Source organism: Zeus faber, assembly GCF_960531495.2.
Source record: "Zeus faber genome assembly, chromosome: 7".
Taxonomy (NCBI): Eukaryota; Metazoa; Chordata; class Actinopteri; order Zeiformes; family Zeidae; genus Zeus; species Zeus faber.
In genome coordinates, this window is record NC_137203.1 from 16,838,126 (window position 1) to 16,857,820 (window position 19,695).

The 19,695-nt window shown below is 46.6% G+C and overlaps 1 protein-coding gene across 2 annotated transcripts in view; it reads right to left on the minus strand.

Moving 5' to 3' along the window:
* emid1 (EMI domain containing 1) overlaps nt 1-19,695 on the minus strand; it is a 51,362-nt gene that overhangs the window by 1,201 nt on the left and 30,466 nt on the right. The window contains exons 4-15 of one of the 2 annotated variants that reach the window (XM_080003971.1): nt 11,771-11,860; nt 11,606-11,667; nt 11,369-11,501; nt 10,243-10,287; nt 10,051-10,158; nt 5,938-6,054; nt 3,607-3,696; nt 3,399-3,451; nt 3,220-3,282; nt 3,086-3,130; nt 2,809-2,853; nt 60-150 (exon numbers count right to left, since the gene is read on the minus strand). In XM_080003971.1, the coding sequence (XP_079860097.1) occupies nt 60-150; nt 2,809-2,853; nt 3,086-3,130; nt 3,220-3,282; nt 3,399-3,451; nt 3,607-3,696; nt 5,938-6,054; nt 10,051-10,158; nt 10,243-10,287; nt 11,369-11,501; nt 11,606-11,667; nt 11,771-11,860 (942 nt within the window). Of the gene's footprint in view, nt 1-59; nt 151-346; nt 432-2,808; nt 2,854-3,085; nt 3,131-3,219; nt 3,283-3,398; nt 3,452-3,606; nt 3,697-5,937; nt 6,055-10,050; nt 10,159-10,242; nt 10,288-11,368; nt 11,502-11,605; nt 11,668-11,770; nt 11,861-19,695 lie in introns of both variants that reach the window. The other variant, XM_080003972.1, reaches the window with a different exon arrangement.

Below are 19,695 nucleotides of genomic sequence, written 5' to 3' on the forward strand. Positions count from 1 at the left end.
TTCCTCTCAGTTTGGGCCAGTAAAGCTGTGGGTCGACGTGTACAGTATTTTGGCGTTACCTGGCCAGATGATTGCCTCCAGCAGCGTCACCCTGCGAGCAAGAAGCTCAAGGTCTGCCTGCAAGTCTTGGAACATCTGCAAGCTAATGTCCTATCAGAAAGCAGTGACAAGGGCACGGTGTGAGCGGGGGAGGGGGGGGGGGGGTGCTCCAGGCCTGGTCCAGGGGTTTGCCCACAGCTGCTCCCTACTTCCTGTCCCCTCAGCTGACTGTTAGTGGGCGGGGGAGAGACCCCCAGCACCTCAGACCCCTGCCTAAAGCTGACCCTGCCTCCGGCCTCCTACTCACCATGAATACCGATCATAGTCTCGAGGATTAAAACCCTCTCAGCTAAGATCTTCAGTGCTTCTCTGATCTGATGTATTCCGTCCCCCTGTGAAGATAGATACAGCCGTCAAGGTAAGGAGCACAAGCCAAACAGCTGCCCGCCAAGGTGCAAGTCATTTTCCATTTTCAGTTTGTCACACAGCGGTTAGAAGGTTAAAACAGACCATGTATCTGCCGGGCAGTCTCAGGTATCATCCCTTCTCTAGATCGCTCTCTGCCTCCCTCATTCTTTGGCCATGCTGCTATGGAGTCGCCGCCATGCTGGACCAAACAATGGTGTCATGCACGTCAGCCAGTTGTGTTTGTGGCATAACAGCTAAAATATTTGCAGTGGATCAGTTTTTTAGATTCAATCATGCTGTCAACACCGCCCTTTGGGTAGCTTTTTGGCCAGGCAGGGATGTCACACCTACACCCTTGGCTCACAGCGCTGCTGTGGTTACAAAGGCTGCCCATTGTCTTTTTACTGTACTAAATCAGGAATGTTTTGTACTCTCAGTCTTCTGATTTTTGTTTATTATCTTTTCTTTTTTTTTTTTTTTTCCAAAATCAATTTAGGGTGGCTTAGGGAGTCACTACCTATAAGTAAAAGAGTTGAGTAAGAAAGCTTTAACAGACAGAAGCAGCCAGTAAGACATGCAGGGAATAACGAGTGAATAGATTAATACAACAAGCCTGTTGTTTACCCCTGTTTAAAAAGGCAAGGTCTCAGTGAGTCATGACTCATATGATTTTCATTTTTAATAAATTACAAGTACTATAACTATGTTTTATTTTTTTGAAAAATACATCCCAAACATTAAGTTGTATTATTGATATCATGATTAAATTGTGGTTATTATCACAGTAATTATAATGATCATTCATATAATTTCATTTTGTGATACCTTGCCCCTTTGTGGTTTTGGCGTTATGGTTTTATTGTTGTTCGTTGCGAACCATTCCATGGTTTATTTTAGCATCCAAATATAGCAATTTGTACCTGTTGCAGCGGTTAAAGATGGAACCATGCAGGGTTGAAATTAAAAGGGCGTAGCTGTATCCACTCCACTCACATCAGAGCAAACCACCTTCTTAACCCAACACCACCCACTGGCAAACATATGGAGAAATTTGGCATATACATGTCACACATTTTCTTTTGAGTCCAATCAAACTGCTTTAGTTTGCATATATCAAATTAAATATAGACATTTATATTTGATTGACTTTGATAGCATTTAACTATGAATTTGATTCAATTATATATATGCCTAAACTATAGCATATAAAGTCTCAAATGTGACGTTAAGCGAGGCTAAATTGGGATGCACATGGTTCGTTCTGCCTTTATGCATATGCCAAAGTTAGATGCTGAGGATGTGACTGTGAAAGGTAGCCATGGGGCAGCAGCTTGCAGAGGGATTACACAGCTTTAGGTTGGAGTGGACAGCGTTGTGACAGGGAACAGTCCAGAGCACACCCCGAGGACCAAAACCAAGCATTAACACCAAGAAACTCCACAAAACACACACGCCAATCACCAACTCAAATGACATTGCTTAAAAGAATTAAAAAAAGACAGGTACTGTTAGCGCACAAAATATGTCGGTCTCTAAGAAAGATGATGTGAAGTCGTCATACAAGAGCACAACATAAAACATTTTCTGCGGTCACACAAGTCACGTAAAAACATTATAACTATGACCTAAAATATAGGTCATGGTTAGAGTGGATAGAAGTTTCTCAATTGATCAATTAAATGCTTGCAATAACAGAAGATTCCAAATAAAAATTCTTACATTTAGATTGTTCTTGTGAGAAATGAGAAAGAGGTGAGAGAAAAGTAATAATTAGTCAGATACAATATTTGACCGGAGAGCTCACTGTAAAAAGTGATGTGGGGTTTAAGTTCGTTCAGTTGGTGTTTTTGAGTCGGTCCAACTAAATTAAGCGAAAATGTTAGAACAACTTAAAATTCCAAGTAACTTTTGCAGCTTTCGAGTTATTTTGGGTGAATTATTTGTTGGCTCACTGTGCCAAGAGACTTCTCCACCCGTGCACAGTGTGTGCTGGTCGACTTTGTTTATTAATAAGACGAATAAAAAGTTTAATCAACTAATTATTTTAATTTTGTGTGACTCAATTTGTGAGAAACTGAATTGCTTTGTTAGTTCAACAAAAAGATGTCGGATTGTTGAACTGTCTCAGCTTCAATTAATTCAATTCAATGAATGAATGAAATAACTACAAATACTGTGCTTGACCTACTCAAAGTTCTGAGGCAATAAGGTAACTTATTTTATTTGAAGTATAAATATGATAATGCAATACCACATTTGTTTTATCTCTTGATTAGAGATCATCCTGTGCTCCCAACTGAGAAAGTGCATTCAGGGGTTCGAGTTTAGGAAATGCCACCGCAACCACCGCCGCTGTCTTACCGGCAAGCCCTTCTCTCCCGGCTCTCCTTTGGGGCCCGTCGCTCCCTGCGTAGAAACATTAACAGCAGAAGAATTGGACACCGATCTCCGAACAAAAACCAAGAAAGTACAGTGTCATAAGACACCACACACACTCCCAGTTTGCCGAGTCACTGGTTAGTGTAGTTCCCAGTCGTCTAACCGGCTGTGACATGTGTTGATGTTTTCCTCATGCCCTGGTTTATTCTGGCCGTGTTCCTCAGGGCCACAGAGCAGAGGGTACAGGGAGGTGGCTTACCGGTTCTCCTCTGAAGCCTCTTTCTCCTGGATAACCTAGAGGACCCTAAAAGCCAAACACAGGTTCAATAGATTGGGGGGGGGGGATACACTGAATTTAATATAAGAAAACGGAACCGGTGATGTTTTACTCACTCTGTCGCCGCGATCTCCCTTCGGCCCAACCGGGCCGTGGATGCCAGGGACGCCAAGTTTCCCCTAAAAAACACCAGGCAACAAACTCATACAACAGAAAACTCGGTATAGTAAATATTATATGAAAAATCTGTTAAAACATTTAAGTGACTGTAACAGTGCCGTCTACCGGCCCTTACATTCGGTCCTGGCGGGCCAGGAGGTCCAACTGGGCCTTTGGTTCCTGGAGGACCTGTGGATCAGACACAAGGATCCATATAAGAACAAAACTTTAAATCCATGTCGACCTGTAAACTGCATATTACCGCAAATCTAAAGCACGTTCACCTACTTTACAAAACAAAATAAAATAAAAACAAAACAAGAATCTGCTATCTGTACACTCACCCACAGGACCAGGGGGACCCTGAGGTCCCGGGATCGGCGTCCCTCGTGAATCGTGGAATGTGTTGGAGAAGAAGGGGTTCTTTCCGTGGCCTAGGGTTCAAATCAAATGACGAATCTTACTTAAGAAGTCTCAGATGATATTCTCCAGGCCCGGGGCTAGGAACATAAGTATACGTGACCATGGAAAACATTTTGTTACCAAGACTATAATCTGGAAGATGGTGATGGAACACCAATATTTAGCATGACGCCCATTCATTAAAATTGATACTTTATAAACTTCTGAACTTTTGCATCCGAGCCAGAATCATATTGCACTACTGAAGGCAGTTTCAAATTGCAGTGAAAGTGAAAAGGAGAAGCGCAAAAATTTTCTTTTCTCGTGCAACGTTTGAATAGTTTTTATTGCTGTGATACGATCTGGTGGTGCAGGTCAAGCGCTGCTCATTGATCTTCATTTTTATTTGTTATTTCCCCCGAGTTGGAGATTCTATCATAGCAGCAATGGGGGTCAGTGAGTCCTCACTAATAAAGGCTGGAAAGGCTGAGAATGATGTTTTTAACAGGGGCGCACTATGCTGTTCCGCCACACGGGGGCAGTGTTTTCCAAAAAGTCAACTCTGCAAGACGCCTCATCAGCAAAGGAAATAATAACTTTACAATTTTGTATGTACAATCCAACGTAATAGTCATTAAATAGGACGTTTTAACAGTGGGTTGTGGATATTTGTTTTCTGGGGCTTTAGTAAGTAAAAGGTAAATTATTTTGCATTTAACCCTTCCCAAACACCGAGCCGAGCTAAATTTGGCGACCCCGAGGAAGGGGGGGGAGTGAGAGGAAGCGGACTAGGAAACCATGACGAGGGAAATGAGTAATAGCGGAAGTTTGTGGTCATTGGGTTATCTCAGGCTGACAACTAATGTGTCGTTATCTGATACCGAACCCGTTTCCACGTCGGACGGAAACATCTTGCAAGCAGCCCAAACCAGAACCTCCTCACGTTTTCGACACAGCTCTGTCCACACTTGTTTTTTTTTTCACCAAACATTCTAGGTATAGTGAAGACGTAAGTGGGTCGCAGACAGACGACACGCCCGTCGTCATAGGGCACATTAATTAGGACTCGGAGGGTATTAAAAGACCAAAATGACCAAAATAACATGAATACAGAGCCCTACTGTCCTTAGGTAGCGACCCAGTCTTATCTTGCAGCAAGGAATTTCACCCTCCAGATGCGCAACGGCCAATAAGTCAGTGTTTTCCTGAGGAAACTACACGGATCCCTCGCGCGCCGTGCTCTCGTGCCCTGACGTGAAATAAACGGAGCGCAGCCTCAGAAGCCGTCGTCGACATCCTCAATTTACCCCCAGATTTGTCCGCGTCAGCGCTGCCGCAGAGTGCGCCGTATCCACTCTGTCGGCGCCCGCATACCGCCGCCGCCGATGCTTTGACCTTGAAAGGGCACGGAGAGAGGCCCCCGCCGTCCTCCTCCCTCTCCTTCTCGCTCTCTCGTTCGGGCTGTCTACATCTGGAAGTGGTTGAGCGACATCAGCGGGTGGACGGGTTCTCATCCCGGCGTGTGACTTCGGGTCCATCCAAGAATCTAGATCTTCCATATCCACCTGAGCGACGTTTCGTTTTCGAACCCGCTTGGCGTGAGTTATATATACCAGGACATCATTATATCTGGACTGGTTTTCTCCTCCGTCACTCATTTTTTCTCTCTTGTTACCGAAAACGAAACAAGGTCCTCCTATTTCCCCGACTGCAGAGGGACTCGCCTCGGACGTACGGAAACAAATCGATTGTGTTGCAGCAGCGTTGATTGATTTGCAGCTGATTTGCCGGTCGAATCACATTAGGGGCTTTCTGTGCTGTGCGTTTGTGTTTATAATGAAAAAAAGTACACCGTACACTTTCAAGTAAATGTGTGTGTATATACACAGTAGAACCATGTTCATCCCAACTTCACTTTGTGGTTCACTTCTAGTAGGCAGTCTATTGTCTATGGTCAGATGCATTGTGAAAACTTCATGGATCCCCATTAATTCGAGCCCACAGATAATGCTACAGATTTGAATATTATCTAAGTTGAATGTAATCATTTCATGCTGATGGATCCTATTGAGAGTAAATAGATTTAGATATGCTGTGTCTTTGTGAAATTTTAAATGTCAATGGCTCAATCACTCAAGTGGCCGTTGAATTGATTTAGGAACAGTGTTTATGCAGCATATACTGTATGCCTTCATCTTTCTGTCTCAACGGAACATTTTAGTCTCCCAAAACAACCCTCCTTTTGATGATCTTAAATATTTCCATGATCTTACGCTGGTCTGGGTCTGGGATGCGGGCGCTTGCTGGTGCTGGGGGTCCGGGAGGCCCCGGGGGCCCAGTTAGGCCCTGCAGACCCCTCTCTCCTGGGAATCCTGGTGGACCACGAGGTCCTTCGAGCAGAGGGGATGAAATAAAGGTTACACTGACAGGCAGCCCCAGAGAGACTAACGGCCAGCGAAAAGAAAACAAATCGCAGGTGATAATGAATACTTGATGAATGAATGAATGCTCATGAATACTGAAATGATGACACATCCCAAATATTTTTGGTGCGGTGACAATTTTGATTAAAATCATGAATCACTCCACTGCTCGCACTCCGCCCTGAATATCCTTATCACTGCTTCGGATCCAGAGGGAAACATTAAAGCGTTCAGATCTGTTTTTAAACTGTAATAATGTTTTTGGGTGTTTTTTGTGGAGGTTTCAGAAAGACATGACCCGGATGCTTTAAACCCTGTCGTCTCATTCTCCTCTATGATGGAGGAGAGTAAGGACTGGGCTTTGTGTTGAACTTGCATTCATTCAGGAGGGATTTTACACCACTAGAGGGCACACCACTCTATCAAAAAATGAGCAAAACAACACAAATACTTGTGAACACCTTGTGAGCTCTGCATCTTTTAACAGCTAGAATTCCAGCATTGACTATCATTTTAGACCTTTCTTTGTTCAACATTTTCATATATCCCAGACACAAGTGGACACGGCTGTGTCAACACAGAGAAAGGAGAAAGCTGCTTTCCATCGAGGTACAGGAACTAAATGAATAGCATTTAGCATTTATTATTCGACTTACTTACTGCATTACGTTTTAGGAATCAGTTACTTAGTCAAGTAGAAATCTTTAGGTAGCTATTGTGTTCAGTCTAATATATATTGTGCGTAATCACTGGATGTGTTGCATTGACATTTCAATGCATATATGTATGAAAGTATGTATATGTATGTGACGAATAAACCTCTTGAATCTTGAATTTAGGCCCGGAGCCCTCTGAAGCTTAACCGTAGCATGCAATATTTACCAATCAGCATTGTTCAGTACTATAAACTCTGCATCAATGGTTCCCATTCCTCCGAAAAAGTACCACCTCTGGGACCATTTTGGGACCGGGAACTAAGCAAGTAGAACCAATTTCTGAAGTAAGTTCTTGGTTCCTGAAATGTTTCCTACGGTTGGAAAGCCTCCATTATGACCTGAAAGTTTCACTACATACTAGCTATGCTTTAATGTGCTTGTGTTTGTGCATGTGTGTGTGAGAGAGAGACTGGTTGCAGTGTGTGTGTGTGTGAATGTCAAAGTTTTGTATGCATTCGAGTGCTCACTATAGGTGTTTTTGCACCGAATAGTTGTGGGGACTCCCTGAGGGGAACTAGGTACTGGGGAGGTCCCCCGACAACTAGATACCTTCAAGGGCTTTTTTTTCTGGTTGTATTCGCACCGCCCTGGAACTCTGAAGTGTTCTATAGTGATGTCAGCCAACAGGGTTTCAGCATGAATTCTGTGTTGTCTTTACTGGGTAACTTTCACTTATTTCACCTTATCAGAAATAAGCAATCCAGTTGCTGGATCTTCACTCATATTAGATCTACAGGATGTCATTTTAAAGTTTTTCCGACATTCGTAAGGCAAGGGCTCCCAACGGGACACCTAGGATGTTTGGTTTCATTCAATTAACGTCGGAAAATAAAAGAAAATAAATGAATACATCTACAATAAAAAATACTGAATTGTTTTATTGGTCATTTTTTTATTACTGCTGAGTGTACGTGGGGCTGGTCCACACCCAGAGCGATGTGACTCGACCGGGCGGACCGTAGACTTACGTCTGGACCAATCACCAGTGCACTTATGTCACTGAAGGTTCCTCTTGTGCCGATTAGTCCCTGCCCTGGAGTATGATCTTAAAAAGTTCCTAAAAACAGAGTTTTAAGAGCGATGAACGTTCCTCGTTCCTACAGTGTGGACACACAAAAAAGGGAAGGCTCCTTCCAAATCTTCTTAGAACTGTGCAAAAGTTCCTGCGGCGCAAAAACGCCTTATCTGTAGGGAGATGGGGCTGGAAGACATGTTTTCCCCTTTATTTAACAGGAGGAGGGTTCTTAATGGCCTTCTGCTGGGCACTTATACTGGGACCTGGGAAAACTCAAATAAACACCATTAACCTCTGGGGACTACTACTGGTACTGGAGCATATAACCCTGCCTACACAAACACACACCATTACACTTTCTCTCTCATGTGTATGTGCATGTGGGTCTCTGTGTGTGTATAGTAATAGCCAATTACGGTCCAAATAAGCCTGTTGATTGGTGAAAGTGTTGTTGTCACAGTCCTCATTCAGCTATTTTTCCATGCGCTGAGAAAATGCCAAAGCGACTTTGTCCCCATGGTCCAGCTGGATCGGTCCCTAAACTCAAACACGCCGCTCCACCTCCGTCCCACAGCTACATCTGACCTCATTGTTTCCAATCCAGCCGATGTAATTCTGCGCTACACGTGAGCTCCCGGCTTCTTGCCCCCCCTGCAGACCCAGGCTGGCCACCTTTCTCCCTTTTCTCCCACACCTTTTTGTTTAGGAACGGCTGGGACGGGGTAATGCAATTGATAACGACGGTCACTGTGTTGCGGCCGTTGCCTTTTGCGAGCTGGGAAACTCTTGGCCCATGTAATGGCCATTTGTAATGTTATTGCAGGTCTGATTGGATTTGACACCTCCAAGGGTCATTTTCACCTCGGCTTGATAAACATTGCTCTCAGCTCTGGGTTGACTCAGTCCCACGGCACTGTGCGGTCAGCGCTTCAGTGGCACAGGTGGCTCTATACCGCCTACGAGATAGAATGACATTATAACAAACAAATCTCTATGTTTTACAAAGGTAATGGATCTCCAGAGAGGCTGAGCCAAACGCCGACAATTTAATGTTTGCGTGGATATACGACCGAAAGTTTTTGCGTGGAGATTTGTATTAAGCTCTAAAACAGTCATTCAATCTCTCTTTATGTCGGCAAAACATCCTCACCTTTCATAATTTCGGGATTTCTTTTTCTTAAACCTCCCCATTACAGGATACGCCTTGCTGCGTCCTACATGACATTAGCCGAATACAATTTCATGTTTATCTTTGTCTTAAAAACAAAGAATTCAGCACCACCTAGAGAACATGGCTTTGGATCCAAAACACAGCGCTGACTGTGGGTACTCATGAAGTAATGGATAGGGAAAACAATAACACCACAGGCATATGGAAATCATAAGGACCCGGGACTTGTATATATAGTTCGCTTCAGATTGAAGTCACATGGCGCTTCTTGGAAAGTGGGTTTGTAGTTTAACTTTTGCTCTAAATCTCATCTCTAAAAAGCAGCAGGCACAGAGCAGGGGTCATATGTCGATGTGAGAGAAGAGGCGCTCGATGTTCCACAGGAGGGAGGAGGAGCAGTCTGCAGCCACGGCAGATGTTGTGATGGGGCTGTAATTCCAGTTCTTTGCACGTGACCGTCAAACATATAGAACACGTTTACACGTTTAAACTCATCGCATATAACTGCCGGTGTTAAGGCGTTTGATTTGCAAACGACAAATCAGAGGCTCAGAATCATCATCTCGGAAACCTTGTCTTACGGGGTTCAAAACGCCAAATCGATACGGCACAAAATGAGAAGCAGGCAAGCGTTCTGCGCTGACCACTCGAGGGTGTTGGGAATGGTTGAGTAATTCGAGAGAAAGGCTCACCACATCACAACACTCGGCCCACCACATCAAGGGTCGGACTTTTGTTGCAGGTCTCTCAGATTCGCCCACTATTGTTTCTACAAGTCTGTCGTATATAGGACGCAATGGAGCGCTGTTCTCAAGACAATGGGTTTAAGTGGGTGGGCAAGCACAAAACCCACACCTGCACACCCTCATTTCCACCACAAACACAGCCCACACACACCCACACCCAACCCCACCCACCCACCCAGCCACCCACCCACACAACCACCCACCACCCACACACCCACACCCACACCCACACACACACACACACACACGCTTTGCCTGACCGTCAACATCTTCTAAAACACACTCCTCAGTAAACAGGTCTGTGTGAGCTCTTACCCACTGGTCCAGGGGTTCCTCTAGATCCAGGGGCCCCAGATGGGCCCCTTGCCCCGGCCTCCCCTCTGGGCCCACTGGGTCCTGGCAGCCCTCGTGACCCTGCTTTCCCTGAGGAAAGAACAAACAGACCTGAGTAATTACAGAGTCTTAACTGGTTTATTCAAAATGGAGAATCTGGTTACTGTAACTCACCGTCCCGGCCAGGAATCCCATCTTTCCCCCCTTCACCCTGTGGACCTGTGTTGAAAACAGATGTTATATTAGAGCGGAATCCATGAAATATAACAAATAAGCCCACTTTGAAAAGCCAGAGTTAAAATGTAGTGTTTAAATTTTTGCCTTGTTTCTTTCACAAGATAAGATGTTATATAATGCTAGTGGAAAAACATAGTTAAGCAGAAGCTGAAATTCAAAATTTCAGTGAATTGATTGCGATCTGATGTATGGAACAAGGACAGTGACAGCACACTGAGTGATTTAAGGTGATTTAGGGTGTCACATGTCACTAAAAGCAATAAACAGTGCTTTGGGCAACTTTTGCCTTGGATTAGACCTTAGTGACTCTGAGCTTCTAATCTGCTGGGAAGTCAGGAAGGCTCTCCCAGCATCAGATGGGAAAAAAACCAACACAAGGCCTCGTCTCTGAACGATGGCATTGATGTCATAAATAAGCTGCAAAGCTTATTCATGACATTTGTACCTAAAAAGTTATAGCGATAGTATTAGAAACAAAGGCGGAATCATCCTGCTTTGTGTTGCTGCCATGTGTTACGCAAGTCACTCAATAGCGGAGCAAAGATGGTCGTAACTGGGGACAACTTGTGGCTGAAACACATTTAAATATAATTAGATGGAAATTGATACGCCGTTGAATATGTTTTGACAGTGCAGCGGAGCAGCCCGTCTTTTTAGCTGCAGCCAGCGCCGGGCTCGGCTCCAGTGAAGGAGAGCAGCTTTTCATGCCCTGAAGTGTTCCCTTTCTCCACCGCTGCAGTGCCCTGAAAGTGAGACGCACGGACTGGACTCCTACTCGGGCTAAAGGAAATGAGCGTTTGTGTGTGTGTGTGTGTGTGTGTGTGTGTGTGTGTGTGTGTGTGCGTTTGCGTGCGTGTGTGTGTGTGTATGTGCAAGCGGGTCTAATGGAGGAAATAGGATATGAGCTGACGAGCCTGCGAGAGCGAGAGCAGAAAATGAATTACTGCTAATGGAGAAAGATGTGATGATGAGTGATTTCTCACTCAATTATGGAAGCACAAACCCCTCGCACAGTAAGAATTCGAACGCCGCGCACACAGAGGCGACAGGGTCGTGTATTTACCTGCTGGCCCCTGCTCACCGGGGGCCCCCTGGGCAGGTAAAGCCCCCATCAGCGAGGAGGCCTCAAGTGCTGTTGCCCCTTTGCCCTGTAAGTGGCGTTGTGACGCGGAAGCGGGGGAAGCGAGCGACTGAACCTGGTGAAAGAGGGACATACAAGACCTTGTCGGAGCCACCGAAACCCGATAATACTGCAATTCACACTGGGATCTCGGTGAAGTGAACAATGTTCTGCCGTTACCTTTGCCTCCAGTGAGCTCAGCCGATCCCCTAAAGCCGTGATGCGGGTGCAGTTGAGACAATCTAGAAAACAAAGCATCAGACCCATTGAACACCACGGAGACCGAAGCGGTGCCACATTCTCATGCAGGTTAGCGCTGGCGGCTAAACGGTTAGTGGCTCTCACTAGAGGCGAGCTCTCCAGCGCGTGCCGGCGGGCGGCGCAGCGTGGACGGCTTCCTCACTGCTTCCTGGGCCACCAGCTGGTTCCCTCCATCTGTGAAGGAGAAGCAAAGGCAGAAAGAGAGTCGAATGAGATAAGATAAGGTAAGGTAAGATCAGATCAGATCAGATCAGATCAGCTAAGATAGTACCTTATTTACCCGCCAAAGGGAAAATTCAAGCATTGCAGCAGCTCAATGAGAAAACATATAGTACAGAGTATTGAGAGTATATATACAGAATGTACATTCAATTACGATAGCTACATACAATAAACAATCAAACAGCAAAAAAAAAAAAAAAAAAAATGAGCAGATGATACACAGTGATGGGGTCACTGTGTGGTTATGGGGCACGGTGCCAGTGCGGCTGGCGTTGCCGACCCTCCAGGCAGTCAAGGCGGTCAAACAGGCGGCGGAATAATTGGACTAACTTCTCCATCGCCCAATTCTTCTAATGTATAAATACTCAGCGGGGGCAAAGTGTGGAGTGTTTCTTTTCAACACACGATCGAATGTTTTGTGATTGTTCCAGAGCTTTGGCAGTGACCGAGTTTGTGCATGAGATTGTTTCAAGTATTCTAAATGAAGATGGATTAAGCTGCTTGCCACAGTAGCAGCCAGAAAAGAGGGATGGACACGATACATCAACAGGGACTGGCATGGATTTTCTCCCCTTTATGAAAACAATACGCGAGTGCTATAAAAAAAAAAAAAAAGGCGAAATCATTACAAATGTGCTAAAAAAACCCCACACGGTTTGCCAATCCGATTTTATATTGCTTTGTTTGACTTGTTTGGAGAGTGCAAGGCCTTGGAGAGAGGGCGTGTCAAACGAACGGCAAACAATAGTTTTAGTGTGCTGAAAGCGCGGTGGTCTCGGCTCACATTCTGCCTTGGCTTCGCTTTATGAAGTGTGGGAGTTTGCGTCCTGGGTTTTTCAATGTTTTCAATGGGCAAGGCCCTTTTCTGGACGTGCGACACTGACTCCCTTTTTTTCTGCGGCTCGGCCTGGCGACGGTCGGCCGAGGTGCCCCTGACACAAACAAGCGGCTCGGCACCTCATTAGCGACCAGAGAGAGCGGAGTGTCCTCGGGTCCGCTGGGTCAAAGCCCCCCCCCCCAAAAAAAACGTGAAATGGCACCTGCGGCCTAAAGCTAAAAGAGGAGACCGGCATCCTTCTTGAGTTTATTTCATGGCATGCCTAACGCTGCCCTTATTGTAACATTTGATCTCTTGACCCGTCTGTTAATTTTTGACCCAGAAGGAGAACACGTCGGGTTTATTGTTGGGGGGTTGGGGGGGTTGGGAATGAGCGTCGGGGAACTGGAGACGGTAAAGCATAACAGGTTGAGTTATTGCCCAAACAGGAGGGAGGGAGCGGGTAAAAGAGGAGTATGAAAGGTATACAGAACACATGGTTTAGGGTAAACTGAGACCACTTTAATAATTCCCCCCGCAACCTTTGCGCTGATGATTTCAGTGTTTGGGGGATTTCTCGGAGGATTATGTGTGTAGACAGATTTAAACCGTGTAAGACCCGAGACTGAAATGTTATGGCATCTCGGGAGGAACAGAATTGTTCTACATTTCAATATGACCGTAGCACAACTGTGGATGCGGCAAAACCGACTGCGTGACGACCGGCCGACAACAACCAACAGGTAGACAACAATATAGTCTATTCTTTTTACTTGTACTGCGCAAAAGTATGATGCAAAAAGAAGTGCGGTGTATGTTCTTCTGCAAGTCTGTCTGCATGTGTGTATGTGTGTGTGTGTGTGTGCGCGTGCGTGTGTGTGTGTGTGTGTGCGTGTGTATTTTACGTATCTCACGTGCTAGGTTTCCTTTGGAGCAGAGTTCACGCAGATTGCTGCATTCAATTATAGAAAGGCTCTGGATAGGAATCTACTCCTTTCCTTGCCGGCACTAAATGTAGCTCCACCCCTCCACCCCTCCACCTCACCCACTCCCCCACCCCCCACTACGCCCCAGTGCCTAGCCCCCTTTTCTCTCCACACAAGAACCTTCGAGTGCCAGGATCCCCTCACCCACACTCGGTCTGTTGTATAAAACATTAAGCCGTTTCTGGCACCAGGACAACGGTCTCCCACACCCCTCCCAGCCTCCAGCTCTCCATAGCGTTCCTTCAAACTCTCTCTCTCTCTCTCTGTCTCTTTCCCAATCCCCGTTTCTGCCTCTCGTATGGCCTTGTTGGGCATTAAGTCTGAGTCTTATAAAACACTTCTACTCTATTAAAGGGTGTCCTGTGTCAGTTCCTGTGTGTGTGTGTGTGTGTGTGTGTGTGTGTGTGTGTGTGTGTGTGTGCCTGTGTGCCTGTGTGTGTGTGTGTTGGGTTGGGATGTGAGGAAGGAGGGATGACTTGATTGTCACTTTGGCCAACAATAAGAATAACATCACTGTTAATGAGCGGCCCCCGGGGGACACAGTTCAATGTACGCTCGCTGTATTCTTATTCTTGCTGGGCTAATTGCCCTCGTGGGGGTGTGAAAACCCTGTGAATGTGTATAACCTCTTGGCCCGTGTCGCGACGGGACCCAAATCAGTGACTGAATCAGCGGCGTTCATTAGAGCCGCTCCCCCTGCGGAGAGCGCAGCGGGACGGAGAATGTCCTGATGTCAGCCCTGCCTCTCATGCCACGGCCAGCGCTCGCTGGGGCTCATCTCCACACGCACACACACACACACGCACACAAGCACACACGCACATGCACGCTGACAGATCATGTAGTCAAACTGTGCTTTTCATCGGTATGTCGGTTTAAATGTAAAACACAGCTTTCATCTGTATTGTATTGTATCTGCATACATCTGTATATCTGTATAGTACTGTTTACTTGTGCGGCAAGGTAAGCGGTGTCGGTCAGACATTGTAGTTCGAGATATCTTTCTCACCCTACAAAACGGTGACCGCCCATCAAGCCAGATGACAGTGACCATCCATAAATCCAAAACACTCGTGCATCCAAGCATTTCACACATATATTGCGTACGTATACTTTCTGTATAGATATGTTCCTTGAACGTGTCTATTTTATTTGTAGTGTTCTACCGGATGAGTGAAGCAGCAGTAGATTAACGCGCCCAAAAACAGGTTTTCTTTTGTAAAACGCGGTTTCCCCAAAATAAGCCAGGCCTCAAACTTCCTCCGACTATACGAGGAGTCTAAAGGCTCCTGGCAAGGCTGCGGTCATACTTGGAGGGGAGACGGAGGCTGCTGTACAGGTGGCGGCATCGACGACTAGGATTGGAGCTGAGTTACAGTTACAGTTCTGTGTTTATTTGTAAGTGTGTGTTTCTGTGTTTTTCACAAGACAATGTTTGTCCTGCCCCTTGTTGTTTTTTTTGCTATGGTTGGTCATTGTAAGGTCAGTCCTTCAGTGACCCCCCACCACCACACACCTGAGAAAGTAAACCAGACTCCTTATGCCAAGTCTGGCCAACAAAATAAACACAGCACCGTTTCTCTCACTCCATAACCCCTTGGTAGACATTGCACCCCTTGCTCCTGTTGCCCCGCCGTGCTTACACACTGATGAGTGATTTGTATTCTATCACGACTGAGTTTGTGTCCCGTTCTCTATCTCAAACCCAGAATAATTTAACAGTGAGGAGATATAGGTCCTGGCTTCAGCTGCGTAAACCCCCCCCCCCCCCCCATACACACACACACACACACACACACACACACACACACACACACACACACACCACAGCTAACAAGGGCAGCAGAAGGCATCATCCCGATTCATCTCTGTCTGGCCATGGAGCTGAGCTCAGCACCGCAGCATCATTAGTGACCAGGTGTTGATCACCAACCCACACCGAGACATTTATCTCTGTCTCTCTGCCCCCTCGGAGAGACCAGACGACAACCCCCCCCGGCCACACACACACACACACACACACACACACACACACACACACACACACACACACACACACACACACACACACACACACACACACACACACACACACACACACACACACACACACACACACACACACACACGATGTGTGCTGCGCAAGCTGTTTTCTTTGCCTTTCCTGCCTCTTAAGGACAAATGAAGGTGACTTGATTGTTCCAAAAACTGCTGGGTAATGGGTAGGATAATGGCACAATCCGAAGGCCAATGGTAAGGTGCTTTGGATACAAGGCTTGTAGGCAATCGGGGCCTTAAGTCTTCGTCGGAGTGTAAAGTTATGCCTTTGGATAGTCCCTGAAAATAAAAGGCTTTTAATCATAAATAATATCCAGTGTCTCGGTTCGGTTTGAGGCTTCTGCTGTGTCTTCATTGTTCCTGTCATGATCTACTCCCGATGATCATGATCATGATCTAGTCTCTCTCACACACACACACAACACACACACACACACACACACACACACACACACACGGCTGATGAAGGAGACTGTTGAGGGCAGGACCCTGCCTTTATTTTCACAGCTAATACACACCTGCTTCCGAACCCCAGAATTTATTGTGCTTTCCCAGGGTCACAGGTTTGCATTTATTAGGTGATTGGCTAAAAGATGGAGACAGCCTTCATCATTTCACAACCTGTAGATTAGCCACTCTTGTGTTCCTACAGGTGAGAGAATGAGGTCTGGCGGCTAAGAAAAGTGGTGATTAAAGCAGAACCCTGTAGAAAAGGGGAATCCTTTTATTCCTGTCATGTTCAACTTGAATACACACAGAAATAGGCTCCTGACGTCTGCTCGGGTTTATAAGATTGCCCGAGGGTGTCGTACAGGCCAATTCCAAATGAAACTCTGGTCTAGCCTCTAGGACCCTGAGGTGAGAGTGTGCAGGGTCAGAGAGGTTCCCCAGTCACTCGCACACCTCTCACCTCATCAGTCAGCACAGACACCTAACAGGCACAACCGGCCCCTCACAGCACCGGCTGGGATTTTCAACATTTAACTTGGCAGGCCCACTGGCAGCTGTCTGAAAGGCTAAGGGTACACAAGCTGTGATCAGACCCTCAGCTCACTGGTGCCCAGCCCTCATCACCCTTCCATTTACACAGACCCTGCAAGAAGCAACACAGGCTGACAATGTGCAAAACCAGGCGAAAGGTGATTGAGGGCAGTTTTCTGAAGTGATTTTCAGCAGCACAGCACAGCCTGGACCGGGGCTGTTTCAGCTCCTCCAGCCAGTCCAGATGTGCTCGCAGACAGAACCTCTAATCTTACACAGGAAAGGGAGGGTTCCCTGCCTCTCCTCCCACCTCCCCGTCCCAGACGGGGGCAGTCGCTCCTCTGTCTCTCGCCCACTTTGCTTCTCACTCACTAACTCACTCACTCTCTCTCCCTCTCTCTACATATCCCTCCCAGTCGCACACACACACACACACACACACACACACACACACACACACACACACACACACACACACACACACACACACACACACACACACACACACACACACACACACACACACACACACACACACACACACACACACACACACACTCCCGCTCTGTCTCCCTCTCTCTCCCAGTACTGAGATGATGATGGTGGGCACAGGATTTGTGTCCCAGACATTTCTGTGCGGTCTGACCCCCCCCCTGCACCCTCCACCCTCCTCCTGCCCCCCCATCCTCCGGCAGGCGGTGGTCTGTAATTACAGAGTGGGGCCGGACTGAGTAGCTGACTGGTGCAGGGACTGCGGGCTGCTGACGGTGGTGTTTGTCCGGACCAAACACATGTGCTCCCATTAGGAACCTGGGACAGGAGACTGGCCTCGGTGGGTGCAGACAGCTGAGGGGTGATCATTTCTCCACAGGGTGCCGCCTTCAGCCTCATTCCCTGCCATCCAACTTCCTGAGAATTTGGTCTGAGGGAACCACGGCTCCCTCTCGCCCCGCTGAGGGTTGGCCTGGATTGCAGAAAATACCTGCAAGGTGCTCGTAGATAGTAATCACAAGATAATTATGCTTTGTGTTACAATCATTCAACACCTCCACCTCTAATTACTGACTTCAGCAAAGCCAGCCTCCTCTGCTTGTTGACCGCTTGTCTGGTTGTGTAGTAGCGTGGTGCTATTTTAGCTTGATTCCTCAGCTACTGTCTGTGGGCAACATGGAATGCTCACAAAAGCAAGTGGGTGAGGGCGTGTTCAAAGAGACTAAAAAGTGAAATTTGGTCTTTTGACAAACCAAAGAAATGCTAAGCTAAGCATTATTTTTAAAGTGGATTTATAAATAGAATAACTGTAATGCCACTCTTGCCGTCGGATAGCAGCGAAATGCCGAAATGGAAACAATTTCTGGATGCCATGAAAACAAACAATGCTGCGGTTCATGTAAAGTGGCTAAAATTAGTGGTGGGCACATCTGTTGGAGTTAAGCATGCTGGGTTTGAGCTACAATGTGGTTGGGATAGGCTGCACCACAAATCCGCCCGCCAGTTTTTAAACATTTCCTCCACTTGAAAGCAGCAGATGTCTAATAAAAATGCATTGCAAAGGACCCTGTGTTCCCACTCACACCCTTTACTTTTATTAAAAGGGAGACAATAGCTCAGAAACGTGATAAAAACTGGGCTCCTTTCATGCGTGACCCAAGCTGACCCGTGAACAAGTCTGTTTGTACGCTTTGCCTTGGCGACCCTCTCCATGGCAAAAGCTCCATTGGCTCGGCGTCTGTCCTTCCTGCTCGCCTCCTTCAGCCACTTTCCTGTGGTCACCAGGGCAACCGGCGAAAAACAGAAGTCCAGACCTTGTGACGGGAGCGGCCTTGATGAAACCACATGCCTCTGCTGTTGCTTTACGGAGGCAGGGAGGGGACCGTTTTGTCTGTGACCTCTCCACACAATACACTCGACACACCACAGTAATTAACCCCTACTCTTTGCAGGCGATACACTTGCCGCAAGTGGTTGATAAACATAGAAGAAAAACAGCTGGTCCAAAAGAATAAGTAAGAGTAAGAAAACTGCTGACTGGCTTTGTCACACATGGAGAGCAAGCCTATAATTCTAATACAGGCTTAACACACCATGCACTGCCCGGCAGCTTACTGCAATACACTTAACAGTGTAAAGAACGGCATCAACGGCGGAGAGCAGATGATGCAAGCTGCTCTACGAAGAGGAACGCTGCTCAGACTCCCCAGACTCCTGGACGAGTAAATTGTGGGGACTTCCTTGCTTGGATGCTTGGGTGCTATGGCATGCACACTGGGGGTGAGGAAAAAATCCAAAGACTGTGGAGTACAGTCACGCAGGGTGATGCGGTCCTTGCATAAACATGGCGCCGAATTCCTGGTCAGTGGACCCTGTACTCTCACCCTCATCATTACTACCCAGAGGTTGACAGCGGCACAGCTCCCTGCCCACAGTTGCATTCAAGCAGACAGAGGGCCAATCCACAAACCTTCAACTAAACATCCTGCCCCCTCATCCTCTTCTATATACAGTTGATGTTGGTCAACGAATCCCTTTAACCGAAAGTTTTGAAGGACCCGTCCATTCCACCGCAAAGTTTATTTGGCCGAAGGTTTTCGTTTGAACCCTTAATTTTGGCTCAGCGGCCTTGTGCCCCCATCGCCAACTCTAATTCCTCTGCCTGATGTCTTGTGTTGAGGGGCCAGAATTTTTAAGGGTTTTTTTTTTTGTACATGTAAATTGAAAAAAAACCCATAATTTTCTTTCCTTAACCACCCATGCAAACAACAAAATAAATAAAAGCCCCCTCTGAAAAAGGATGAAATAGGCTCCTTGACAACCAAACACAAAAGTGAGATAGTCACTCCAGTCCAGAGCAGAGCCAAGCTGGGACTGCCAGACTGCAGCCATTCCAACTCCCGTCACGACAATATTCTGGTCCGATAGCAAACCAAAAACCCACCTAAATCTGC